The sequence below is a fragment of the Mus caroli genome, unplaced genomic scaffold (genome assembly GCF_978045245.1).
Source record: "Mus caroli unplaced genomic scaffold, Mus_caroli_1 scaffold_3, whole genome shotgun sequence".
Taxonomy (NCBI): domain Eukaryota; kingdom Metazoa; phylum Chordata; class Mammalia; order Rodentia; family Muridae; genus Mus; species Mus caroli.
Genome location: NW_028227258.1, coordinates 29,345,030 through 29,369,485, shown reverse-complemented (window position 1 = coordinate 29,369,485; position 24,456 = coordinate 29,345,030). Strand labels below are relative to the sequence as shown.

Sequence of the window (24,456 nt, the reverse complement as noted above, 5' to 3'; positions counted from 1 at the left end):
TCCTGTTTATGATCATTATAGCCTTAATAAGATGTATTTTCCAGTCCCTAAGTTCTACAGATCAGAAAAATGAGTTCCTCCTCTTGGGATATCTTGAAATGCAAGAGCCACTAAATCAGATTGACAATTATCACTGGGACATTATCTCCATCTCTGTCGGCGGTGTTCCCCACAGGGAGACATTTCTGTTAATAGTATCACTGAATTCCTCCCCCCACACAAAATCAATCATTTGACGTGGGCTTGAGAGCATAATTACATAAATATAAACCCGCTGAAGGATCATGCCTAGGTCAAAGTCTAACAAGAACAATGAGCAATCTTTTAACTCTTTTAACTAACAGACCATCACCGTGCCCATTAGGACCCGAGTCCTATTAGGATGTCAAGAGCGCCATCTGCTGGTTGAATGGAACTGAGCCACAGCCTGCAGACTGATGGAAAAACAGATGCATCGAAAGCGTAGAAAAGACGAAAAGGACTAGCAAAAACAAATGGGGCGTGAGAGTCTGTCCAAACCAATACATTCATTTTCACAAGTGAACAGACTCATTACAATACTTACATGTTCCCAGCCCAAAGAATGTAGAAAGTCAATCTATCAAGAGGCAGGAGGCAGAAGATAGCATAGTATATACATACATATACGTATATCCACGATACACACGCGCACACATATAATAAAAAGTCTCCAGCACCTGCCAGTTCAACTTCTGTTACCTGCTCTGATCAAAAGTTACACACTGGTCTGGTAGCCCAGCCCTCTTCTTGAAAATATTGACTGTAATACAGATAATGACGTGGCAACTTTGTAAGATGAAAGAAAGTATCTGCCTCGGGTTTAAAATTGCTAGCTATCTCCTCAAAGCAAAGGGAGATGTGAAGGGTGGCCAGGGAGTGTCGGGAAGGATCCCGTGGTGTTTTCACGGTGGCTAATGTTTGTGTCTCTGACTCAATGTGCTCCCTCCTTACAGTGAGTAGCGATACTTCACCATGCAGAGAGGAGGGAACCTACTGCAAGCATCAAGTCAGGCGACCTGCAACTGGAGACAAAGGAAGATGGTTGTGACTGTTCTCAGTATCGGGAACCAACCATGTCTCTCTTACAGTACCAGGATGGTGAGATGAATTGAGACAACATATAGCAAAGGTTCTTTAGAAGCTGAAAAAGACTAAGAGACCAGGACTCACTGAACCCTCATGAGCTACACACAGAAACAGTGGCAAATCAACAGTTAACGACAAATGTTAACAAGAAAGTCTCTTTTAAAAGAATAAGGAAATTTTCTCAGATACTCTAACTTTAAAAAAGCGACATGAGGGGTTGGAGAGATGGCTCCAAGGTTAAAAGCACTGACTGCTCTTCCAGAGTTCCTTAGTTCAATTTCCAGCAACAACATGGTGGCTTACAACCATCTGTAATGAGATCTGGTGCCCTCTTCTGGCCTGCAGGCATACATACTGGCAGAATGCAGTATACATAATAAACAAATAAATCCCTTTATTTAAAAAAAAAAAAAAGCATGAATTCAATCGCCTGAAAGGAATGCTCTCTCCGATTTCTTCTACATTTGGGAATTGGGCAATCCCTTCTTTAACTCATCTCTCTCCTCCAACTCCACCAAATTCAACTAAAGTTGATCTTCGCGCGTTCTGCCAGAGAGGCTCCTCTATTGGACCCGTGAGTTCATGCTGAACTGTTTTCTACACTGGCAAAGGCAGACAGCGTTATCAAAACAGTCACCCTGGGCTGGTGAGATGGCTCAGTGGGTAAGAGCACCCGACTGCTCTTCCGAAGGTCTGGAGTTCAAATCCCAGCAACCACATGGTGGCTCACAACCATCCATAACAAGATCTGACTCCCTCTTCTGGAGTGTCTGAAGACAGCTACAGTGTACTTTCATATAATCAATAAATAAATCTTTAAAAAAAAAAAAAAAACAGTCACCCTTCCACACCAAGGACCCCTGGTTCCAGCTTCCAAGGTCATTTTCCAGTCTTCGGGCCTTGAGTTTCCCACTCGTCTTTCGGGGTCCCTGCTGGTCTTCTGGAAACCTTTCCCAGTGGCTTTCACCTCTATTTCAAGATCCGGCCCCTCTTCAGCCACCTCTGTCCCGGAAGCCGAGCAGAGTTTACATCTGTTATCTCAGCACATAAAAGCCACACCCGAACCTAACAGCCTTAGAAAACAAGCTTAGCCCTAGCTCCCGAGTTATGTACTGGGAGCCAGCTGGGCTCCACTAGGCGGTCCTCCCTCGGAGATTCTCACACAGCTACAGGCAGAGGGCAGCTGGGGCCAGCACCCGGGGCCAGCAGCTGATACAGCGGTCAGCTCCAAGTTCAGCTGCTGTTGACAGGAGCAGCTACCAACGGCTTCTCATGTGGTTTAGGACTCTTATGATCTTGAAGCTGGGTTTTCAGAGGGCAGATCCCAAGAACCAGCCTTCTAAGAGGCAGGAAGCAGAAGCTGCCAGGTCCGCTAAATATCCAGGACTGGCACAGTGACATGTGTGCCATCGTCTGATCAAAGCAGGCACAGGGTGAGCACATATCACCGGCTAGGGAAATGATGCCCATTTCTTGACGGGGAGCAGGACCGTTGCTTTGTATAAAATACATGGATAAGAGCTATTGTTACTATCCTGTTTGGAAACAGTCATGCTATTTAAAATAAAACAGTGGTTAACAGCTTCTCCAGTGCACGGATGTGGTCAGATTCTAAAGCTGTTTGGACTGGCACTCCCCCTCTGCTGTGAGACTACGTTCCCGAAGTGGACCAGTGGCCAACACAAGCACTTACTGGAGTTTGCTGGAGCTTCATCCTTGACAGAGGGCTCTGAAGACAGACTCTGTAAAGAGCCAACCATTACACCAGACAGCCCCTTGGCCTTCACACCACATAGAAACTCTTTCCACCCTGCATAAATCTCAAAAACATTGTTAAGTGGACATAAACACAAAAGGAGGCATTCTATAGTCAATCACACTTATCCCACATGACTGTGTGTGCACATTCCCACCCTCCATCCCCAGAGGAGAATGTGCAACCATATACTAAATAAAAACGATAAAAATGAGGCGGAGCCTAACTCCGAGAAAGCTCTGAAGCCATCTTTAAAGAGCATCGAATGCAGTGGTTCACAACCTTCCTAGCGCTACGACCCTTTAATACAATTCCTCACGGGGTAGTGATCCCAAACTAGAAAAATTATTCTTGTTGCTATTTCATAACTGTAATTTTTGCTACTGTTATGAATTGTAATATCAAGAAGCTGTGCTCTACTTTATTTCTTACTTAAGAAGTCAGCATCGCTGCCTTCAGTCTCCAAGGAGAAACTGAGGCTCAGAAAAACCTAAGGATTTTGCTAAGGTTGCACAGCTGGTCATTGGAAGAGCTAAAATTCAGGTCCACTAAGAACTCGTAGTATTATGACGAAAAGTGTAAGTACATTGAAAAAAAAAAAGTATTTGGCAAGAGTTTTAATACCCTGACCTTTGGGGCTGGAGAGATGACTCAGCAGCTAAGAGCACTGACTGCTCTTCCAGAGGACCCACGTTCAATTCCCACAAACTTTAAGTTAGGTCCTGTGGAGCACTACAGAGCAGGCTGCTCCAGCAGTACGGAATCTCAGCCTGTGGGTTCTCTGGGCTGAAGCGCTACCTGGGCAGGAGCTAGCTTCATATAACGCATTATCTGGCACTCACTCTTAGGACTCTGTGAACGTGTCGTTCTTATTTCTATATGCAGACCGACCTTCTGCGCTAGGAAGGTTACAGCATACAACAGAAACAACGGCCGTGCACTCACAGCAGCTCCATTCCCATCCAGACAACATTCTCCCAACTTTGCACCTGTGTTACAGCCTCCCATTTTATAACTCAAGTAAACAGTAACAGTGATCGCCAGCACACTCTTCCTTTTCGATTCTTACTGTTTTTGCTTTTTTCTCATTTTTTATTATCTTACGGGGAGAGGTTTCGGTTGTTTTGAGACAAGATCTTGCTGTGTAGCCCAGCCCGGCCTGGAACTTACTGGCTTCAAGAGTCCTTTTTCCTCCGTGTCTTGAAATAACAAGCCCATGTCACCCCTGGCTCTCGTTTATAGTCCTACAAACAGGTTATCTTCTTTATAAATCTGAATGGTTCATCTCCATTGTCAGTTTGGTTAGATCTCACATCACCTGGGCGTGTCTAAGTGAGATTATCTTGATTAGGTAGCTGAGGTTGGAAGAGCTGCCTCCTGTGTGGCACAACTCTGTGGGGTGGGTCCTGGACCACAGAAGAAGGGGGAGGCTGGCTGAGCGGCCGCAGCAGCAGACACTCACTGCTGTCTGCTTTGTTGCTGTGGTGTGAGCCACTGCTTCAAGTTTCCACTGGCCTGATTTCCCCACCACTGAGCTGCAAACCGGAATCAATTCTTTTCCCTTTAAGGACTTTTGTGAGAGAATCTTATCAATCAACAGAAGAGAAATCAGACAAATCACTCATAAACCTACGTGTCGTTCAGCGCTCTCTTGAAGGAAGGACTCACTGTAGGGTGGAGCAAGATGGCAACCTCAGATCCTTATCAGGTCTACCTCAACTCCACGGGCAAATTGTGCCAGTCTTGAGATGGTCTCCAACCCAGGTCACAACAGCAGCCCAGTCAGTGTCTAGCCATACTGCCCTGCCAGCCAATGACATCTTGACTTCACCTGCCATCTTATCCTTCCTAAATCCACTTTCTTCCTTCTCCTCTCAGACGACTCACACTCCACAAAACCACTTTATACTTGACAGCATCCTCTCCCAGGAGAGCCAAAAGTCAAAGATGAGTTTGTCTCCTCTCCGGCAGGAAAACTCATTCTACATTCACCTGCCTAGCAAATAAGTCGTAGCAGCTTTCCTGTGCACTGTGATGCCGGCTCACGCTCCTGTAAAATACTTTATGCCTAGTATTGGTCTTTTTTTTTTTTTTTCTTCACATAAACACAGTACATTTTACCAACAAGACATTTTATATAATTATATGCTTCAAAATATTGATTTAAATATTAATTAAATTAAATTAATATTTCACTGTACTGGGTAAAGAAATGATTACTCAAAAAACGCTTTTGAAATAAATTTCCAAGTTTTTGAAACAGAAACATACCGTTAGCATAGCACCACCTAGTGGTACACAGAAGGAACTGTTACTACTCCATCAATAGAGAAAAATGGGACCTTGCTGTATTGCAGTTGCTTTTGTCTGCCTAAAAGGCTTTAAAAGATGTTCTCATAGTCAAACAAACTGAGACTGTATGCATACTGAATCAGGCCTTGAACTCTGATATCTTTGGGTCATCTTTCCTTCCCAGAGCTTAAAGCACGGCTACCCCGTCTCCTTGTCCACACTGGTCCTGGCTACTGCACTTGAGTACCTCACAGCTTATAAACAGTTTGATCTATTGATGACCGAATGCCGGCGCTGGAGGTCAGAGCCTTTGTTCATCTTTTTAATCCTATGTTCAAGACCCTCTGAGTAAATGAATGAATCTTTATTAATGAGCTGCTAATGATCACCTTTGGAACTGGAAGGTGTGGGAGACTCAACCGAGGGACAAATCTTGTAAACTTACAAATTCTATGATTAGAATGAATTGAGCTATGAAAGAAGTGAAGGCCATGGCCTGTCAGAGAACTAAAAGACCTGGCCAGAAAAACTGTACAACCAGACTGGTCTAGAGATGTGTCCAGGACATGTTACTGATAGCCAATGAGAAAGGAACTGTCTACCAGTCAGCCAATGAGAACGAACTGCCACCTCCCAGTCAGCCAATAAGAACTGCCACCTCCCAGTCAGCCAATGAGAAAGGAACTGCCACCTCCCAGTCAGCCAATTAGAAACTACCAGTCCAATGAGTGTACACATTGTGCTTGCATCGTGGAACTGTGGGACCACTGCCCCAGGAAGCACCCTAATGTGCTATACGAGAGGGCACAGTAAAGAAATCGCCTTTACTGTGCATGGCCACTCCATGGTATGGTTAAAGCTTTGATTGTGAATAAGAGAAACATCCAGAATCCAGAGCAGAAAGAGAAAACAGACTGGACACGGCCAGGGCTAGAGCAGCCGTTCAGTGGGAGAAAATAGTGAAGACAAGAAAGAAAATGGAGACAGAGAAGGGAGTAGAGAGTGGGGAGCAGGACACCAGGTCAGGGGTGGGGCTGAGGGAGCCTGGAGTCGGGCGCGGGCTTGGCTATGCAGCAACAGGTTTGTCAGTGGAGGCACATGCAGTAAGACGTAGGGAAGTGGCTCCTCCTGGCCGATGGCGACAGGCTTCCCGATTTCCTGCGGAATGCTGGCTTTGCTCTGACTGCTAGAAGCTCTCCTGCAGCCCAGGCTGAGTCTGCCCATCTGAGAGGGAGAAGAGGACACTTGTGGACCTGACACCTAACGATGTAGTTGAAGATTCTGATTGTGCCCGAGGAACAACGAAAGATGGAACTTACCGACGTACAGATCAAGTTAATTCAGTTAGGCTGGTTCTGGTGGCATACTTGATCCCAGCATTCAGAAAGCAGAGGCAGGCGGATCTCTTGAGAGTTCAAGGCCAGATTGGTCTATATAGCAAATTCCAGACTAGACAGGGCCTGAGAGAACCTGTCTCAGAAACAAAACAACAAAAAGTCCACACTCTAAAATGTTAATTAGAAAAATCATTTATTTCTGCTCCTTTCATACATCATGTTGTTCAGGAAACAAGTCTCCCATATGCATCTGAAATGGCAGAGTAGCACACACACCATTTAAAGCACCACTGCAGGAACTGGCCAGTCGTCCAAATGTCTCAGCTCTCACCATATACTTCTCGATTTGCGTTAATTTCTGAAAATCAGAAATATCATGTCCAAAACCTGATGACGGGGTTGTAAAAAATAATCACTTTATTCAATACCAAAGTTTTAGGAGGAGTATATTTTCTTTAAGAAATAAAAAACTAAGAAAAAATGCCGTTTAACATAGCTGGTACACTGGGGTAGGTCATCAGGGAAATACTGTAATGAACTTGTCTCTGATCCCGTGACTTCCGGCCCTAGCTCTGCTATGCTTGCTAGGGTGTCGCTCAGTGCAGTGTTTACACTGCTCTTCATTCTTTTCCACGTTGCACGAGGGAGTGGGTCAGCCTTTAAAACTTCATTAACAGGAGCAAATCCGGGATCCACTGGTTTCCTCTCAAAAGACACTAGCCCATCAGGTAGCCCCTGCAGAAAGAGAACTCATATCAGAAAAGGTGACCAGGAAGCAGCCATTCAAGAGTGCCTGGCGACTATGAATCTGATGACGTCACGGCTCTTCCCCATCATCACCCCTGGTTCGTGATAACACATAACCAGGCCTCCTGTTCCCCTCCCTCTCGAAACACCACAAAGCAATGCAAACTAACACACAATTAGACACAGAAAGGCAGAAAAACGAACACCATAAAGCTAAGCTTAACAGAATCAATCTTTGGGCTCTCAAAAATTAAATCTTTTTATGGAAACTAGCTTGGATTTCAAAGCCCTTCGTCATACTAGAGGAGGCATGGGAAAGCCAGGAATATCATGCCTGGAGCTGACCCTGAGTCCCCAAACTGCAAAGGTATCTGCCTCCATTGCAAGTGTCCAGAAAGCAGTTGCAGGCTTCAGCGGTGCCCACAGATGACACCAAAGTTCAAGCTGCTTTCACTGACGCTCCGAAGCCCCTTTAAGGAGCTGAATGAGGTACTCAGGCCCCAACCCTCCCTTCTGCCATAGGCACCTGAGATCTAATACCATGGAGGCTTGATCAGAATCAGAACAAAACTCTGAAACTGCCATACTACCCACTACCCACACCACCAAATGACTGAGTGCACCTGAGCTCACTGAGGCCCCGCGTGCCCCCTCTGATGCACCCTTACTAGTCACTGCGTGAGGCTGCTCAAACCTCACTCAGTTCTCTCAACTATAAAATGGAGTTACTCCATGAGGCCTGAAAAGTCTCTCAGACAGTTTTTATATAGCACGTTAGTCTTGTCAACAGGCTGGTAGCATCTGGTGTGTCAAGCTTTTTCACCTGTAAAGTAGGAAGTAGATTTCCCCGAGACTTAGAGTGGCACAACCAACAATTAATGGCTTGGTTTTCCTCCTTTCCAGCTTCTAGACCCTTGATAACTCTAAATCAATGCTCAGCCAATGCAACCTGCCCACACTTCACTCTCTGCTCCTGCACTATATCTATCCAGACATCTGCTCCGAGAACTTTCACTTTCCCCAAGCTGCCCTCCCCACACATGCTCAGAATGAATAACATAAAAAAGAGCCCTGAGTATGTACACACAGACTTAGACAGACATTCACCATCATAAGGTCTGATGCATTCAAACAAAAACAGAACAAGAAAGCAATTTCCCAGCACAGACCAGGCTCTGGATCACTGTCGGCAAGCGGCCACATCAGGGCCAAACAAGGCAGGCACCTTGACACTAGGGGGCTCTTTAGGGACAGGTCCCTGTCATCTGCTGTGTGATGTGAATATGCACTTCAAAGCCCCATCTGGTGACAGTTAAACACTGTTCTATTCCTTCCTGAAAGCAGTGTGTGACCTACTCTTGTGGACTATCAACCTTAAGAAACACTGGGGATGGGAAGGGGCCTGGACTAGAGATGACTCAGCAGTTAAGAGCATGGGCTGCTCTTCGAGGACCTGGGTTCAATCCCCAGAATCTACATGGTGGCTCACAACCACCATGGAATTCCACTTTCAGGGAATCCAATGCCTGCCTCTGGCCTTCACAGGCACACATGTCGCACAGATACTTATGCAGGCAAAAACGATCTTTCACACAAAATGAAATAATACATTTTTAATTAAAGGGGGGGAACATTAAGAAATATAAACTACTTTTGGTAGCGAATCAAAGTAAATACCTTAGAATGTATTTATTATGGCCACTCCTAGAATCATTTGGCCCTTTCTTATAGACCAGACAATTTTGTAATCCTTAGTTATTATACCCAAGCTAATGAGAATTCTACAGATAAATACAATCAAAACAAACCAAGAATTCAAAGAAACAACTGGAGCCAGCAAAACCAGCCTAGTAGGTAAGACTGCTTGCTGCCCAAAATGATCTTCTGAGACCAGGGAAGAACATGGTAGAAGGGGAGGGCCAACCCCACAAACTATCCTGTGACTATACATGTGCCATGGCACATGCCCCCTACACATCCACACGCATAAGTAAATTTAAAAAAACAACCTGGGGCTGGTGAGATGGCTCAGTGGGTAAGAGCACCCGACTGCTCTTCCAAAGGTCCAGAGTTCAAATCCCAGCAACCACATGGTGGCTCACAACCATCTGTAATGAGATCTGACTCCCTCTTCTGGTGTGTCTGAAGACAGCTACAGTGTACTTACATATAATAAATAAGTAAATAAATCTTTAAAAAAAAAAAAACCTGGTTCACAAAAACCATGGCTGCCTTTCTCTTCAGGCAGCCGTTTCTCGACAATCGCTAAGTCCCTTCTATACACAGTAAGACAGGAACTGGGCTGGCTTAGCCCTGGCAGGAGTTTCTAAGAGTATGATATGATCACATGTAATCCTTGGGTTTGGGTGTAGCTCAGCGGAGAGCATCTGTCTAGATGAGAGAGGCTTTGGGCTCCAGCCCCAGTACTGCCCAAAAGAAGGCAGAAACAGTGTGAGATAAAGTAAATGGTTTCTCACTTCACATTTTAAGAAAGTGTGTGTGTGTGTGTGTGTGTGTGTGTGTGTGTGTGCACATGTGTGCATAGATGTCATGGTGAGAGGAAACTCAGAGGAGCAAGACAATCAAAACAAACCAAGAATTTTGAAACTCCTTCTACCGAGTGAGTTTCCAGGATGGAGCCTAGTTCATCACACACCAGAGGAGCCTTTACCTGCTGAGCCGTCCTGCCAGCCCTATTCTCATTTTATAACTAAGAGTCCGAGACTATATGGGGCCATTCACTGGTCCACAACACTAGACCAGAAAAGAACAGCAGCGGCATTAAGCAGTCTCCCCATCTTCTCCAGGGTCCTAGAAACAGTCCCACCTCACTTTCAGAAGCAGCCGTGGGCACTTGTCTCTTTCTGACACTGTGATCAAACTCCAACAGAACTTTTAAGATTGTTCCCAACCACAGAACACATTACCCTTGGTGGCCCATAAAACACTATCTCCCTTAACCTGCTAGTTTCTAGAGAAGTACACTGTTAACTTTACTGAGTAGATCTGGAATCTGCAAGAAGCTCATAGAACCAATCCACAATCTGAGAGCACCTGGAGGCGAATTCTCCAGCCACTTCCTCTACCACACATTGTCACCAGCAGCCATGCAAACATCTTGTGTCACTGGTGTCTCTCATTTGCAGATCCTGAGCACTGGACTCAAGAGTCTACTCACTGAAATGACCCACGTGCCAGACTCTCTACAGACACAGTGTTTGGAATACAGCTCTAATCATGGAAACAAATGAAATGGACCCTCACATACCCAAAGGTTGGCTACAGACCCCTCAAGCTCGCTTTAGTACAGGACTAAACTGAAAGGCAATCTGATTGGTGGGAGTGAGGAGGGGGAAGAGAATACAGCCAATAAATACAGAGTGCACCTGGATAACTCTAATACTACTCAGCATGTGGTCTGTAGGTTATGTCTCTGTAAGACTGTAAGTATGTACAATTACTGTCTCAATTACAATAAAACTTATTAAAAGAGGCTATTTTCTCAAAATACAGAATAACCAGCCAAGTCCCAAGAGAGAAAAATATCCTAAAATAGGCACCCACTGACAACCAAGAAAAGCGTCAGTATCACTGAAGCATAAAGAAAATCTAAGAAGGAGGATTGTGTGTAAATACAAGTAGAAATCACCCAATTTACAGTTCATGCTCACACCGCCCTGCTGCAGCAGGGACACACCGGGCATGGAGCAGGTGCCAGCACTCTCGGTCCCTCAGAAGACTGAAGCAGGAGGTCACTCAAGGTCATGAGCTTATAACCACCTGGGTTCACACACTGAGCTTATAGCTCAAAAATGAAAAATAGATATATTTTCTGAGTGTACATGTTTAAAATGACAATAAAATTTAAGCCCTTTGGAAGAGATTTTGAGATTTTTTTGTTTGTTTTCTGTTTTTTAAAACAGGCTCCCAGGTATTCCAGGTGGTCTCAACTTGAAGCTGGCCTTCAATTCCTGATCCCTCCACCTCTCAAGTGCTAGGATTATAGCTGTGTAAGATACAACATAGCTTAGAAAGGAAAATGTCTCAATGCTATGGGAACCACCCGTCTCTCCCACACTAGCAGACTCTATCAGGCTACAGTGACTATTTCTAACAGGGGTAGAGAAAAGAATAAAAAGCTGGAGTGTTCAAGTTTTCATACAAGGGTGGTTGCGCGTGTTCCCTCTGACAATAGTCACAGAAGTCTACAGGACTACAGAGCCACACAACACTTAGCTGACAAAGACCCGTTGTGAGACCTGCCCATGCTGCCAGGACTAAGCTGGGATATGACACCAGGATCAGCGCCTCACTAGCACAGGCAGTGGACAGACTAATCCACAGGACATGTGAAACGCTAAAAGATTAGCATGGATGATACATGGCGCTGTGAGAGTCTGGAGGACAATGTACCCCAGAGTCTCGGGCATTTCAACACTTTGGACACTGCCTGGGACACGTGGCCTTGCTGGAGGAAGTGACACTGAGGGAGGCTTTGGGAGTTCGGGACCCACAGCACTCCCAGCTGCTCGTTCTGCTTTGTGCTTGTAGTTCACGGTCTGCGTGAGTCCTCAGCTTCCTGTCCTGCCACCGTGATCCATCATCACCATCATGGACGGTGATGGCTCTGGAGCTCTCAGCCGGTCGTGGACTTTTATCACAGCAGCAGAACAGGAACTAACATAGATGCTTAATAGAGTTCTTTAAAAATAGATTAGATTACTAAGTTAATCTTAGTATGTTGGCTTGACAGAGGTAACATCAGGATACATAAAAAGTTCTATCACCTCAAATTAAGCCAGAACTACTTGTTTCTTTAGCAAACGTTTCTGAATTTCAAATTATTCTGAACCTCAATTGGAATTATGTACTTCTACAAATCAACTTCCTTCCTTCTAAAAACATTTACAGTTTTCTGGATTCCAATTATCTTTCTGGCTTCCAGTTTACGGTTTTTCCGGGACTCCTGAGTGGGTCTGATTCTTGTGCTTCTCTTGGGCTCTCTTCCTTCTCTTGGTTTGTCTGTATAACTTCAGTATAATGGGGTTTACCTTATTATACTTTATTTTACTTTAAAATTATCTCTTAGAAGCCTGTTCTTTTCTAATGAAGACAGAAGGGGAGAGACTCCAGTTAGGAGGCGGGGGATATGGGAGGAATTGGGAGGAACAGAGGGTGGGAAAACTGTTATCAGGATATATTATTTGAGAAAAGAATCTATTTTCAATAAAAAGGAAAAAATTCTTTAAATAATATTACATTAAAACATGCAATCTAGACAACCAGGAGTGTACAGAGGCTGGACCTAGACACATCTATAGCAGATGTGCACCTTGGTCTTCCTGTGGGTCCCCTAACTGGAGCAGAGGCTGTCTCTGACTGAGTTGCCTGACACTGGATTCCCTTCCCGTAACTGAACTGCCTAGATGGGCCTCAGTGGGAAAGGATGCACTTAGGCCAGTGGCAACTACATGTCCCAAGCTGGGGTGGTACCCTGGGAGAGGGGTCCTCCCCTACTCTGAGAAGGAAAAGGGTAATGGGGGAGGGACTTAAAAGAGTAAGATTGGGGTGGGGAGGAAATCGGGATGTTAAATAAATAAATAGGAAAACAAAGAAAAAAATGCAATCCAGGCCAGGCCCACACCTTTGATCCAACACTCAGAAAGCAAAGGAAGGCAGATCCCTTTGAGTTCAAGGCCAGCTTAGTCTAAAGTTCCAGGACAAACAGGGGATACACAGAGAAACTCCGTCTCAAAAGCAAAACAATACAAAATGCAATCCTTCCTCCTATCTTAAGTGACAGTAGTTCTTTCCTGTCTAAGTTTTCCTGTTTCAGTTCTCTTCATGCAGGCTGAAATCCATATCCAAAATGCCTGGGGCCAGATGCGTTTGTTATTTCTTCCTTCTTTGTTTGGTGTGTATGGCACCTGTGTATATATATATATGCACATTTGTTCATGCTGGGCAGCAACGCTTTACTTACAGAGCCATCTCCCTAATGGACATTTCTTTACCTTCTAATATCTGCGTAGATAGGAAAACACCGTAGGGATGGGACCTCCATGTAAACATTCATTTTTAAGAGCCGGGAGTACAGCACAGTGGCAGGACCTCCCTGTCCTGACTTGTTTTATGTCCCCTTCACACAAACTAGAGGAAGCCATCTGAAGGAGGGAACCTCAACTGAAAAGAATGCCTCCACAAGGTCGGCGTGGAGGCAAGACTAGGGAATTTTCTTAATTAGTGATTGATGTGGGCGGGTTCAGCTCTTTGTGGGTGTGGCCATCCTTGAGCTGGTCCTGGGTTCTGTAGAAAAGCAGTCTGAGTGAGAGCCATGAGGGACTGGACAGTAAGCAGCACCCTCCGTGGCCTCTGCATCAGCTCCTGCCTCCAGGTTCCTGCATGGCTTCAGTTTCTACCTTGGTTCCCCTCAGCGGACTGTGATATGTAATTAAATACCCCTTCAACCTCAAGTTGCTTTTGGCAACATGGTTTATCAAAGCCACAGTAACTCTAGACAGTGCCTAACATGCACGATGGCTCTGGGCTCCCAGCACTGAAAAACTCCAATCACAAACCAACCCAGAGGAATCGTTTGTGTTTTATGGATCCTGTCCATGTACCCAGCAGTTCTGTACATGAAACAAGGTTTCCGCAGTAGCATTTTCCTCTGTGACATCACACTAGCTGCCAAAATATTTAGCTTTTCAGTTAGGAATGAGCAACTTATAGCAATGATGAAGTCGCAGCAGCAGCCCATGGCTTGAAAGCTCCTCTTTGCTCTCATTTTTATTACTGGAATCTGATAAGTAACCAGAAAGCCCATGACAGAGAAACAAGTACCCTCCATCAGTGAGTCTGAGGCAGCAGAACTAAACTCTCAGAAACTCGCATGGGGAGAAAGCCAGGAGACCTACTGGCCGTAGCTTTGTTGTAACTGTAGTCATAACTGAGGCAAGTCACAGAGTTCTTTAGTTCTTGGATATTTTTCACATTTAAATGAGTGTTAAATTAAATCTATGACTTTCTGTTGCCCAAGTAATTGTTATGCCAATTCATAACAAAAGTTAAATTGCTTATTATACAAAGTATGTGACTTACGGCAACTTCATTCTCATGAACACTCTGGCCATGAAGAAACTCAGGAGGACACAGACAAAGCCAATGAACAGAAGAAGAAACCTGTTGAGTTTCGGTATGTTGGGTGCATTGGATCGGTCCAGGATTATGAAACCTAAACCTCCCATTGTAAAGAGAAAGCTGGACGCAAGCCCTTCCATGATATACTGTCCGTTTACTCTGAAAAACAGAAGCACAGCAGAGCAATGAACGTTACTAAAAAATTAACGTTTTTTTTTTCCCCCTTTGGGTTGAAATCCTTGCTTCTACTTTATGTTAAAACAATCTATGCTGACATTTTATTCTCACCCTTACAACTATTAATTTTGCTTTTAGACAGTCACCTGCTCATTCATCCAGCAGACATTCACTGAGAAGTATGTGGCACAGCAAGCGCAGGTTCTAGGTATATGACAATGAACAAAACAGGTAAAAGCCTGTCTTGCCTGGGGGATACAGTTCCCTGGGAGAACTTACCCAGTACAAACACACTCAAGGTTTAGCCCAAGCACTACAAAAAATAAAATAATGAAACCTGGTCATCGTGTAGCTCACTTTAAAAAAGAGTTTTAAAGCATCAACTAACAAAGCTGTCTTGAAAAAAAAAAACAATACACATTTTAGTTATTCTAAACGTTGAACATTTTGGAGCTGGAGAGATGTGGTTAAAAGCACTGACTCCTCTTCCAGAGGTCCTGAATTCAATTCCCAGCATCCACATGGTGGCTCATAACCACGTGTACTGGGATCCGATCTCCTCTTCTGTGTCTGAAGATAGCGGCAGTGTACTCACATACATAAAACAAGTAAACAAATCTTTAAAGAAAATAAAAAGTTGAACATCTTGCCAAGCATGACGTCATTCGCCTTTAATCTCAGCACTCAGGCCTACAGAGGGAGCTTCAAAAGAGCCAGAGCTATGTAGTGAGACCCTACCTATTCATAAATAAATATTCTATCAGCTGCAAAGAAATTTGAACTAGCTGTGTTTCTTGAAGTCATAATAACTAATAAATTTTTCATTTCAAAGTAAAGCATTTTAAAGCATGCATTTGTAACAAAGACCCCGTGACCCCACAGTATCTCCGACAGTCTGCAAACTCTTAATGTAAAGCTGTGTATGCAAGAATCTGATTTCCCTTTCTTTAAAATTGTATTAGTTTTTATTGTTTCATGCATATCTGTGTGTGTTTTGGGAGTGGGGGGGACACACGTGTACCGCATGCATATGGAGGTTCTGGGGACTGAACTCAGGCTTTCAAAATTGGCATCGTGTGGCCTCCCCTGCTGAGCCATATCTGATTTTTCAGGAATATAGTATGCTCAATTCTTAGAGAAAGCCAATTTCTGTGAAAGAGATAGTTATCAACAGCTATTAATAAAGAAGGTATGTGACATTTTCATTAACTAATTGATTTCATTGAAAACATAATATGAAAAAAAAATAAAACAAAACATGATACCATGTTCAAATTCAACAATGCAGGAAAAAAACTATAGTGCCATCAAGATAGCTCACCAGGGAGGGACACCTGATGCCATGCCTGAAGACCTGAGTTCAATCCCTACACTCTACATGGTGGAAGGCAAGAACAAACTTGCAGGTTGTCTCTGACCTCCACTATTATATGGTGTTTACACACACACACACACACACACACACATACACACACACAAAATGTAATTTTTAAAATGTTAAAGAAGTAAAAAGCTACTTTAAAAAGTTCCCCTAAGATCTTATTTGTCAGTTTAACTCCTACCCCAGGGAAGCACAGTAAACCTCCCCAGGAACAGTCTATGTATATGATAACATAAATAGACCTGACTTTAGACGGCTACATACCAAGTAGACTCTGGAAAGCAATGGGCTCAGCACTGCTCAGGTTAGTCAAACCATGTTAAAACGTGTTTCCTTGATGAAATGGAATTCGTAAGGTCTCAAAATTGCCTATTTAACAGTAACAGTATTTGGGGGCCCATAACTTGTTTTGCAAAGTGTCCACATAGTTATCATAAAGGGTCCTTGCTTACACACGAGACCCCAGGGTTGCTCTCCAGGACCTAAATAACCAAATACCTTGGTCCTGTAGATCACTTGGGCCTGTAGATGTAACTCACCCCAGCTTCAGAACATATAATTAATCAATTAGGCACTCCAGTGGCACAACCAACTAGTGTCTGGTATTTATATGGTAATCTAAATAGATTTGCTAATTCCTATAAAATGTTACTAAGAATGGCTGTAGTTTGCTGACCCCAGAACAGTCTGTCAACTTCATTTTAAATCAACCTTTAGGTTGGTGATACACCAATCACTAAGATATATCTTACTGCCTAATAATATGGTTCTACTTCTGTTATGTTCTTGCTTTGTTTTATGATAAGAATGCTACATTTTAAAACAAATGATTCTAAATGCAAATAAGCCCCATAGCATTTTTACAGTATTTCATTTGCGATGCCTTAACATTACTATGTGGCCCAGACTACCTAAAACCAGAGACCCTCCTGCTAGAGTTACAGTCATGTGCCACCCACCACACTCTGCTTTCCAGCTTTGAATAATTAGGCATGCCAACAACCTTCTTTCCCATCACCAAGTTGTACAAAACGGTATTTTTTACCTGTAAGCCAAGAAAGCTACTGGTCTCTGATGCCCATGTTCGTCGGTCATTGAGCCAACACTTGGAGGTTCAACGATAACATCATAGATTATTCCTAAATGAAAGACAACAATACATACTAGATCTTAGTTTGAAAAGTAGGTCTCCAGTTTTAATTGTCTCTAATTACATTTAAATGGGACTTATCCATACATAAAGAAGGCTTCTGGGCTGGGAGATGGCTTAGTGGGTAAGAGCACTGACAACTCTTCCAAAGGTCCTGAGTTCAAATCCCAGCAACCACATGGTGCCTCACAACCATCTGTAATGAGATCTGATGCCCTCTCCTGGTGTGTCTGAAGATAGCTACAGTGTACTTATTTAAAGTAATAAATAAATCTTTGGGCTGGAGTGAATGGGGCCAACTGGACCGAGCAGAGGTCCAACAACCAGATGAAGGCTCACAAATATCTGTACAGCTATAGTGTGTGCTAATATACATAAAATAAATAAATATCAAAAAAAGAAGAAGAAGAAGAAGAAGAAGGCGGGGCGGTGGTGGCACACGCCTTTAATCCCAGCACTCGGGAGGCACAGGCAGGAGGATTTCTGAGTTTGAGGCCAGCCTGGTCTACAAAGTGAGTTCCAGGACAGCCAGGGCTACACAGAGAAACCCTGTCTCTAAAAAACAAAACAAAACAAAAAACAACAAAAAAAGAAGGCTTCTTTGATTGTATTATTAGAGTCAAAGAAGATCCAGCTAATCTGATTTTTGGTGAGGTGGCTTCAATAGTTATGAACCCTATAGACTCGTATGTTAAAATGTTTGGCCATAGGAAGTGGTGTTATTAGGAGGTACGCTTACTGGAGGAAGTGTGGCCTTGTCAAAGGAAGTGTGTCAAGTGGAGGTGGGCTTTGAGGTCTTAAATGTTCAAACTACGCCCAGTGTAAAACACACACACACAGTCGCCTTCTGCTGCCTGCTGATCAAGTTGTAGAATTTTCAGCTCCTCCAGCACCACGTCTGCCTGCACACTACTGCCATGCTTCTCGCTGTGCTGAGAAGAAGCCATTCCAGAAGCCAAACGGTAAATGCACAAGATCCGCCCTTCCATTTTGACCCAGTGGTTGGGGCAGAGAATTCCCCCCAAACCCCATTTCAAAACCATCAAAACTGTGGCCCAATGCAAAGCTGAGGCTTCTCACAAAAACTGTCTCCAAAGGAAGCAAAAGCCAAGAAACAGGCTGGCAAGAATGAACATTAAGTTCTTAAAGCCAAAGGCATTAGGTGTCATATTCACGACTCACTGTGCTGAGCAAAAGTGAATGTTAACGCCACACCAGGTAATGTCTTTTCTTCTTAAACAACAACAACAAATATGTTTAAAGTGGCCTTTAGGATTTCCGTTAATGTACACTCCGTAGAATGCCAACCCTACAGTTAAATACTGTCTCCTACCTCTTCAAATATGCCAAGTCGTCTCAGAAGGCATTTAAGCAATACCAATATGTCTACACACACCCTAAAAAAAGTTGAACCACTTTTGCTAACCAAAGATCTTTTTAATTTTCTGAAGTACGGACACTACTTCCTAAATTCCTGAAGCCCAGTCCTGGATAAATCCTGGAACTGGTGCGCCAAAGGGTGCTCTCGAGCCTGCAGACGGACTGCCAACTCACCAATAGGCAAGGCCACACCCCTCTGCATTTTCCACTTAAGGGATTCGGTGACAGATATCTAAAAAGCGCTACTTTCCTTCTATTTTCTGAGTCCCATTTTCTCCTCTGAGATACTCCATCTTTTTGCAAGCCTCAATTCCAATCTCACGTATTTCTCAAAAAACCGTGGCTTCGGTAAGTTCCCTTCTCATTCCTGCGATTTGACATAAAGCAACCCAAGCCCCTGGGGTCTGAACTAACAAACTCATGGTTGTCCACGATTTCAGGGACCTCACCATTAGTTTAATAAAAGTCCCACACCCTCTCGACCAACCAAGGAAACACAGTGATTCGAAAATGATGTTCCCAAGACCCCGGTCAAACAATGCACAGCAAGAAATAACAACTAGCTGGGCTTGACAATTATATCCAACTCAGCTCTTGAAGGAGAGGGTGGGCAGAGAGGAGACCATCTCTCTCCAGGGAAAGGCGTGAGCCTACGGGGCCCGGCTCGGCGGCCACGCGCCTCCGGAGCGAGCAGCCTGCGCGCCCACCCGACCCATCACGGCCGAGTTACCTCCGGTAATGAGGAAGTAAGATACCACCACCAGGGCATACACCGTCATAGCCGACGGCATGTGCACCCAGGGCGGTTTCTTCAGCTTCAGGTTGGGGCATTCGAGCACTAAGAATGGGACTCGGTACAGAGTCTCCATGTCCCCGGCGGTAGGGCCAGCCCTCTGGCCTCCAGCCTCCCGCGCCGCCCGGAAACACGCCCGCCTACTGCGCATGCGTGAGCCGAGGACCACAGGTCTGTAGAAGTCAGAAGGAGACAAGATATTCACTGTAGAAAGAAAGAAATTGCACTAACCTGATAAATAACATATATATTTAAAAATAAATAAAAACGAGCGTTCTTGGCTTGAGTGTGGGTTAGAAGCTTTTTTCTTACTGAGAGATAATTGTTTATTATACACCTTGCAGGACCTGCAAAGCGTCCTACGTGGCCAAGCCACAGAAGCTGAGAGATTAGCATCCCCACTGCCCCGCCCACTTGCTGACGCCACCTACTTGGGAGCTGATTGGCTGCTGGAAACTCTTAAGTTCACAGCGCTGGAAGATGAATGAAAGTTTAGATGTGTGCTCCTTTTTAGTATTGGAGGTCTCCCCTCCGGGCTTTAAAAAGCTCTAATTCGCTGAGCTTTTTCTTCATGCTGTTTAGCGACACTAATTGGCAGTAATTGCCAAAGTAGTATGGGCTTTATTAAAAAAATAATAATAATAAATGAATAAAACCCACCCAGTCCATGTCAACCGCAAACTGTGACAGAACAAAATATTACTTTAAACCATTCTCAGTCACGCCTGAGTTAGTAAAAATCACCCAGGCCAAAAACCTTGAAGTCATTCTGGTTTCTCACCTTAATTACCTGCTTAGTAGGGCGCTGGCTTCAGCAGCATAAATACTAAAATTGGAACGGAAAATCCTGCCACCTGGCTACTTCAGATGTCCTCCTGCCAAGGTATCAAATGTAAATAAGAAAGGACTTTACTAGCTAGAGGCAGTAATCCTGATCAATCAAGGAAATAACGGGTTGCTATTTTTTGGAATACAGAAGCTCCGCTGCGGTGCCTCTTATCGTTTCGGTATCCTATGATAAAAAAACTTAAACAACATAACAAGCTAATGGGGGTAGAAATGTTAGTGGCTTGGACCATTCAGATTTTAAAATTTGGGCCACAGCAGGAGTTAGGGAACTAAAATCATCTACTGTTAGTTTTACTATAAGCAACAGAAATATGAAGTATGAACCGGCGATGAATATATATAAACATACAATATGAATATCATGTCAAGCTGTGTCATACCATGCTTGTATTTCATTAACTCACAAAGCTGGAGTACCGTCGGGCAATGGTGGCGCATATCTTTAATCCCGGCACTTGGGAGGCAGAGGCAGACAGATTTCTGAGTTTGAGGACAGCCTGGTCTACAGAGTGAGTTCCAGGACAGCTGAGGCTATACAGAGAAACCCTGTCTCAAAAAAAACCATTAAAAAAATTAAAAATCTGGAGTAACATTACCTAGATCCTTCTCACTGCATAATTATTTTGTTTTTTTTTTTTCTCCTTTTTAAAAGGTGCCAGGATCAAACTTAGTGCTACAATATGCTAGGCTGAGTTAAAACTCTGAAAAGTTTTTAATTAGAAGAAACATCATTAGTTTTAAGAGACAGTATTTTTTTAAACTACGGTCATTATTTCTAAAACTTTAAAATACCAAAATGAAAATGGGCAGACTAAATAAATACCTGGTGAAGCATCAATATAGTGAGATACTGGGGAACCAGCACATGTGATGCCAAAGAAGTTCATTTTTCCTGAAATGGAGAGATGCTCAGGGCAGGTCTGAAATGAAGAATAGCGGGAGTGAAAAAGAGGCCCGTGGAGAACTGACTCATTCATGTGTGCATTTTTCAGGCATCGTGCACTGAAGAAAGTCTAAAGGAACATAAAAACAAACGTGTGTGATGAAATTGTAGACTATGCCTTTTCCAAAATTACAAATATTACCAATTACATACGAACAATGTATGTTATATTCTATGTTAAAAAAGTTTAAAGATTTCCCAGTTATCACATGGCAGTTACTTTCTACCAAAGTTATCACATGGCAGTTACTTTCTACCAAAGAACACAGTGCTGTGTTCTCTAAGGATTAGTTGGTTATAGTATAGTATAGTATAGTATAGGTTATATAGGTCTGCTTGTATCCAAGAGATGGTGGATATTTGTTATGATCAGAAACTCGATGTCATAAGTTCGGGGGCAATGTCTGCTTTATTACTGAATCTTCAGACCTTTTGACCAGCTGGCATAGTAGGACCCATTAGCTACGTGTTGACTGGATCAGTGACTGAGCCTCTTCCATAGCTTCAGACTCTTCAGTATGTCCCCTGACGATTGTGCTTTGTTCATGTATCTTTGGTTTTGTTTCTTTCTCTGCATCTCTGGCATCAGCAGCCCAGAGACATCATCTCTGGCCTCTGGATCACGCCGCATTGTTTCCAAGGTGCTATTTCTAAGAAACCGGGCAGATTTCAGAAGATCCACGGCGATACCATCTCTACTGCTAGCTACAGAGAAGTAAGGACGTGGGCTGGGCAGGAACGTTGATTTGCCATGTAGTCTCAGTCTCTGCTCACTCTCCATTTTCTGTCTTATACCTTCTCTTCTTATTCGATAATTGCTTTGTGGAAATTGTGCACGTGCTCGGAAGACATCGCCTGACCTCTCACACTTTCTTCCCCATCCCTGCGGTGCTTGGGGTCACTGGGCTTCAGTGGGGTGCTGGTATTGTTCACCGTTCACTCCTCCATCAATTCCCCAAACATGGGTGGGGTAAGTAGCAGGGATGAGTTCTCGCCTGTGTGCTGCTGGCTTCAAGGTAACCAGCCCATGACTCTCGCCCTCAGCAAAGCTTTGCCCCCAGGTGCAGACCCATAAGCCTGTCCTCTTGGCACTCAGGAGGCTCAAGCAGGAGCCTCATGAGGCTGCGGTAGCTGTCATAGGAGCATAGGAAACTCACACATAATTGATGCACCTGAGTGTGATATGGAGCTAATAAGGATTGGGGCTTTTGTTTGGTTGGTTGGTTTGTTTATTGTGTAGTTACTATTATTGTTGTTGTTGTTGTTTGGTCAGTTTTTTTGGTAGGTTTTGTTGTTGTGGTGGTGGTGGTTTTTTGTTTTTTGTTTTTTTTGAGACAGTTTTTCTCTGTGTAGCCCTGGCTGTCTTCTTAGTAAACCAGGCTGGTCTCAAACTCAATGCTGGGATTAAAGACATGTCCACCACACTGGGCTTTGGGTCTTTTGAGTTGTTTGTTTGTTTGTTTGTTTGTTTGTTTTGCTTTGGGGGAGTTTTTGTTGGAGGTGGTGCTGGTTTTAGTTTGGTTTTTGTTTTTTGGAAGGCTCACTTGGTTTTGTTTATTGTTTTTTGGATTTGTTGTTTGTTTTTTGGAAGGGTCATAGACCATGTGAAGCTGTTTAAAAAAAAAACAACCTATAAATTCTCTTCCCAGAAAAAAAAAAAAAAACACCCACACATATCCACCCAACGTAGAATAAAATTATAGGAAGTTCCCAGACCAAAGTTAAAAGAGAAGGAAGAGAGCTGCAGACTGATGCCTAGGGACTCGCCCACATGATGAGGAGGATACTACAAAGTAAATACAGAAGATCAAAGGTTCAGACTGGGCAGGCATACATACAGAAGCGGCAGAAGAGAGTTTCCACATGTCAGATGAAGGAAAATGGAAAGAAGCCGCTGCATTTGACAGAAAGCCAGCCCTCAGTGACCGTTAGCCATTGAACATGTCCAGCACAAAGTGTTAAAATGGCCAGAAAACAGATCTGAATCCTTACTGGCCACTCTGTGTCTATAAATATTTGGTAATTTAATTCACTAATTTCAGCAGCACAGTGACAGAAATCAAAGTACAGAATGGAAAAAAAGTGAAACTTAAAAAATAATAATAATGATGATAGTGAACGGCTCAAGTCTTAAAATTCCAATACTTAAAAGGTGAAGACAGGCAGATCCCTGAGTTTGAGGCCAGCCTGGTTAACAGAGCAAGTACACAGAGAAACTATCTAGAAAAAAGAAAATAACAATAAAATGAGCGTGAGATGGGTGTGGGTGGCACACACCTGTAATCCCAGCAACTGAAGGCTAAAACGGTGCCAAAAGCTAAAAGCTCAAAGCCAGCCAGGCGTGTGGTGCACACCTTTAATCCCAGCACTCGGGAGGCAGAGGCAGGAGGATTTCTGAGTTCGAGGCCAGCCTGGTCTACAGAGTGAGTTCCAGGACAGCCAGAGCTATACAGAGAAACCCTGTCTCGAAAAACAAAAACCAAAAAAAGGTCAAAGCCAAGGCTAGAGAGATGGCTCGGCAGTTAAGAGCACTGACTGCTCATCCAGAGGTCCTGAGTTCAATTCCCAGCAACCACATGGTGGCTCACAAACATTTGTAATGAGATCTGGTGCCCTCTTCTGATGTGTCTGAAGACAGTGACAGTGTACTCACATTAAAAAAAAAAAATCTTTTAAAAGAATGGATTCATTCACCCATCACATGTACATTACATATATATGTGTAATGTATGTGTATATATGAATAGAGTTCAAGTGGTAGCAGGAAGAGATGTCTAAGGGTGGAAAACTTGGTCATGTTTCTATAAAATTAAGGTAGATCACAGAAAAAAGACTAAAGATGCCAGGGAGAAGGAAGGGGATTAAAATAGAGTGGGGAGTACAGCCCAGAAGAGGAAATTTAAAAAATCTTTACTAGTAACGTGACCAGGGAAGGGTATGTATGCATACAGCCCCACCCCTTTAAAATTTATTATCACTTTCTAAGTTTTTACAGTGTGTGTTTACTTTCTATGTATATGAGTACACTGTAGCTGTTTTCAGACACACCAGAAGAGGGCATCATATTCCATTACAGAGACCAAGAGGTACCTCTGGAAGAGCAATCAGTGCTCTTAACCACTGAGCCAGCTTTCCAGCTCTGTGTATATGTCTTTTGCCTGGTTATGTGTGTGCCTTGCATACCCTGGAATGGGAGTTAGAAACAGTGGTGATCTGTCAAGAATAGAGCCTAGGTCCTCTGCAGGAGCAGGTCTTGGCTCTTATCCACTGAGCCATATCTCCAGACCCTCCCATTTTCATTTTTGAGACGAGATAGTGTCAGATGCTTGGACTGACTGGCCTTGAAATTTTGATCTACCTGCCTTATTTTCCTATATAGCCAAGATTCCAGACATGTGCTGCCA

The 24,456-nt window shown here is 43.7% G+C and overlaps 1 protein-coding gene across 1 annotated transcript; it reads right to left on the bottom strand.

Moving 5' to 3' along the window:
* Nucleotides 1-6,668: 6,668 nt before the first annotated feature.
* Nucleotides 6,669-19,395, bottom strand: Ostc (oligosaccharyltransferase complex non-catalytic subunit). Its single transcript, XM_021158204.2, has 4 exons — nucleotides 19,198-19,395; nucleotides 16,983-17,076; nucleotides 14,341-14,538; nucleotides 6,669-7,227 (listed from the first exon to the last, which is right to left on the bottom strand). Exons 1-4 carry the CDS (start codon nucleotides 19,334-19,336, stop codon nucleotides 7,209-7,211), a joined length of 450 nt encoding a protein of 149 aa, XP_021013863.1. The 5' UTR covers nucleotides 19,337-19,395; the 3' UTR covers nucleotides 6,669-7,208.
* Nucleotides 19,396-24,456: the final 5,061 nt, after the last annotated feature.

Coding starts and splice junctions, on each gene's coding strand:
- Ostc (XM_021158204.2), bottom strand. CDS start 19,336: ATGGAGACTCTGTACCGAGTCCCATTCTTAGTGCTCGAATGCCCCAAC. Junction 17,077..19,197: donor TTACTTCCTCATTACCGGAG/GTAACTCGGCCG, acceptor TCTTTCATTTAG/GAATAATCTATGATGTTATC. Junction 14,539..16,982: donor GTAGCTTTCTTGGCTTACAG/GTAAAAAATACC, acceptor TCTGTTTTTCAG/AGTAAACGGACAGTATATCA.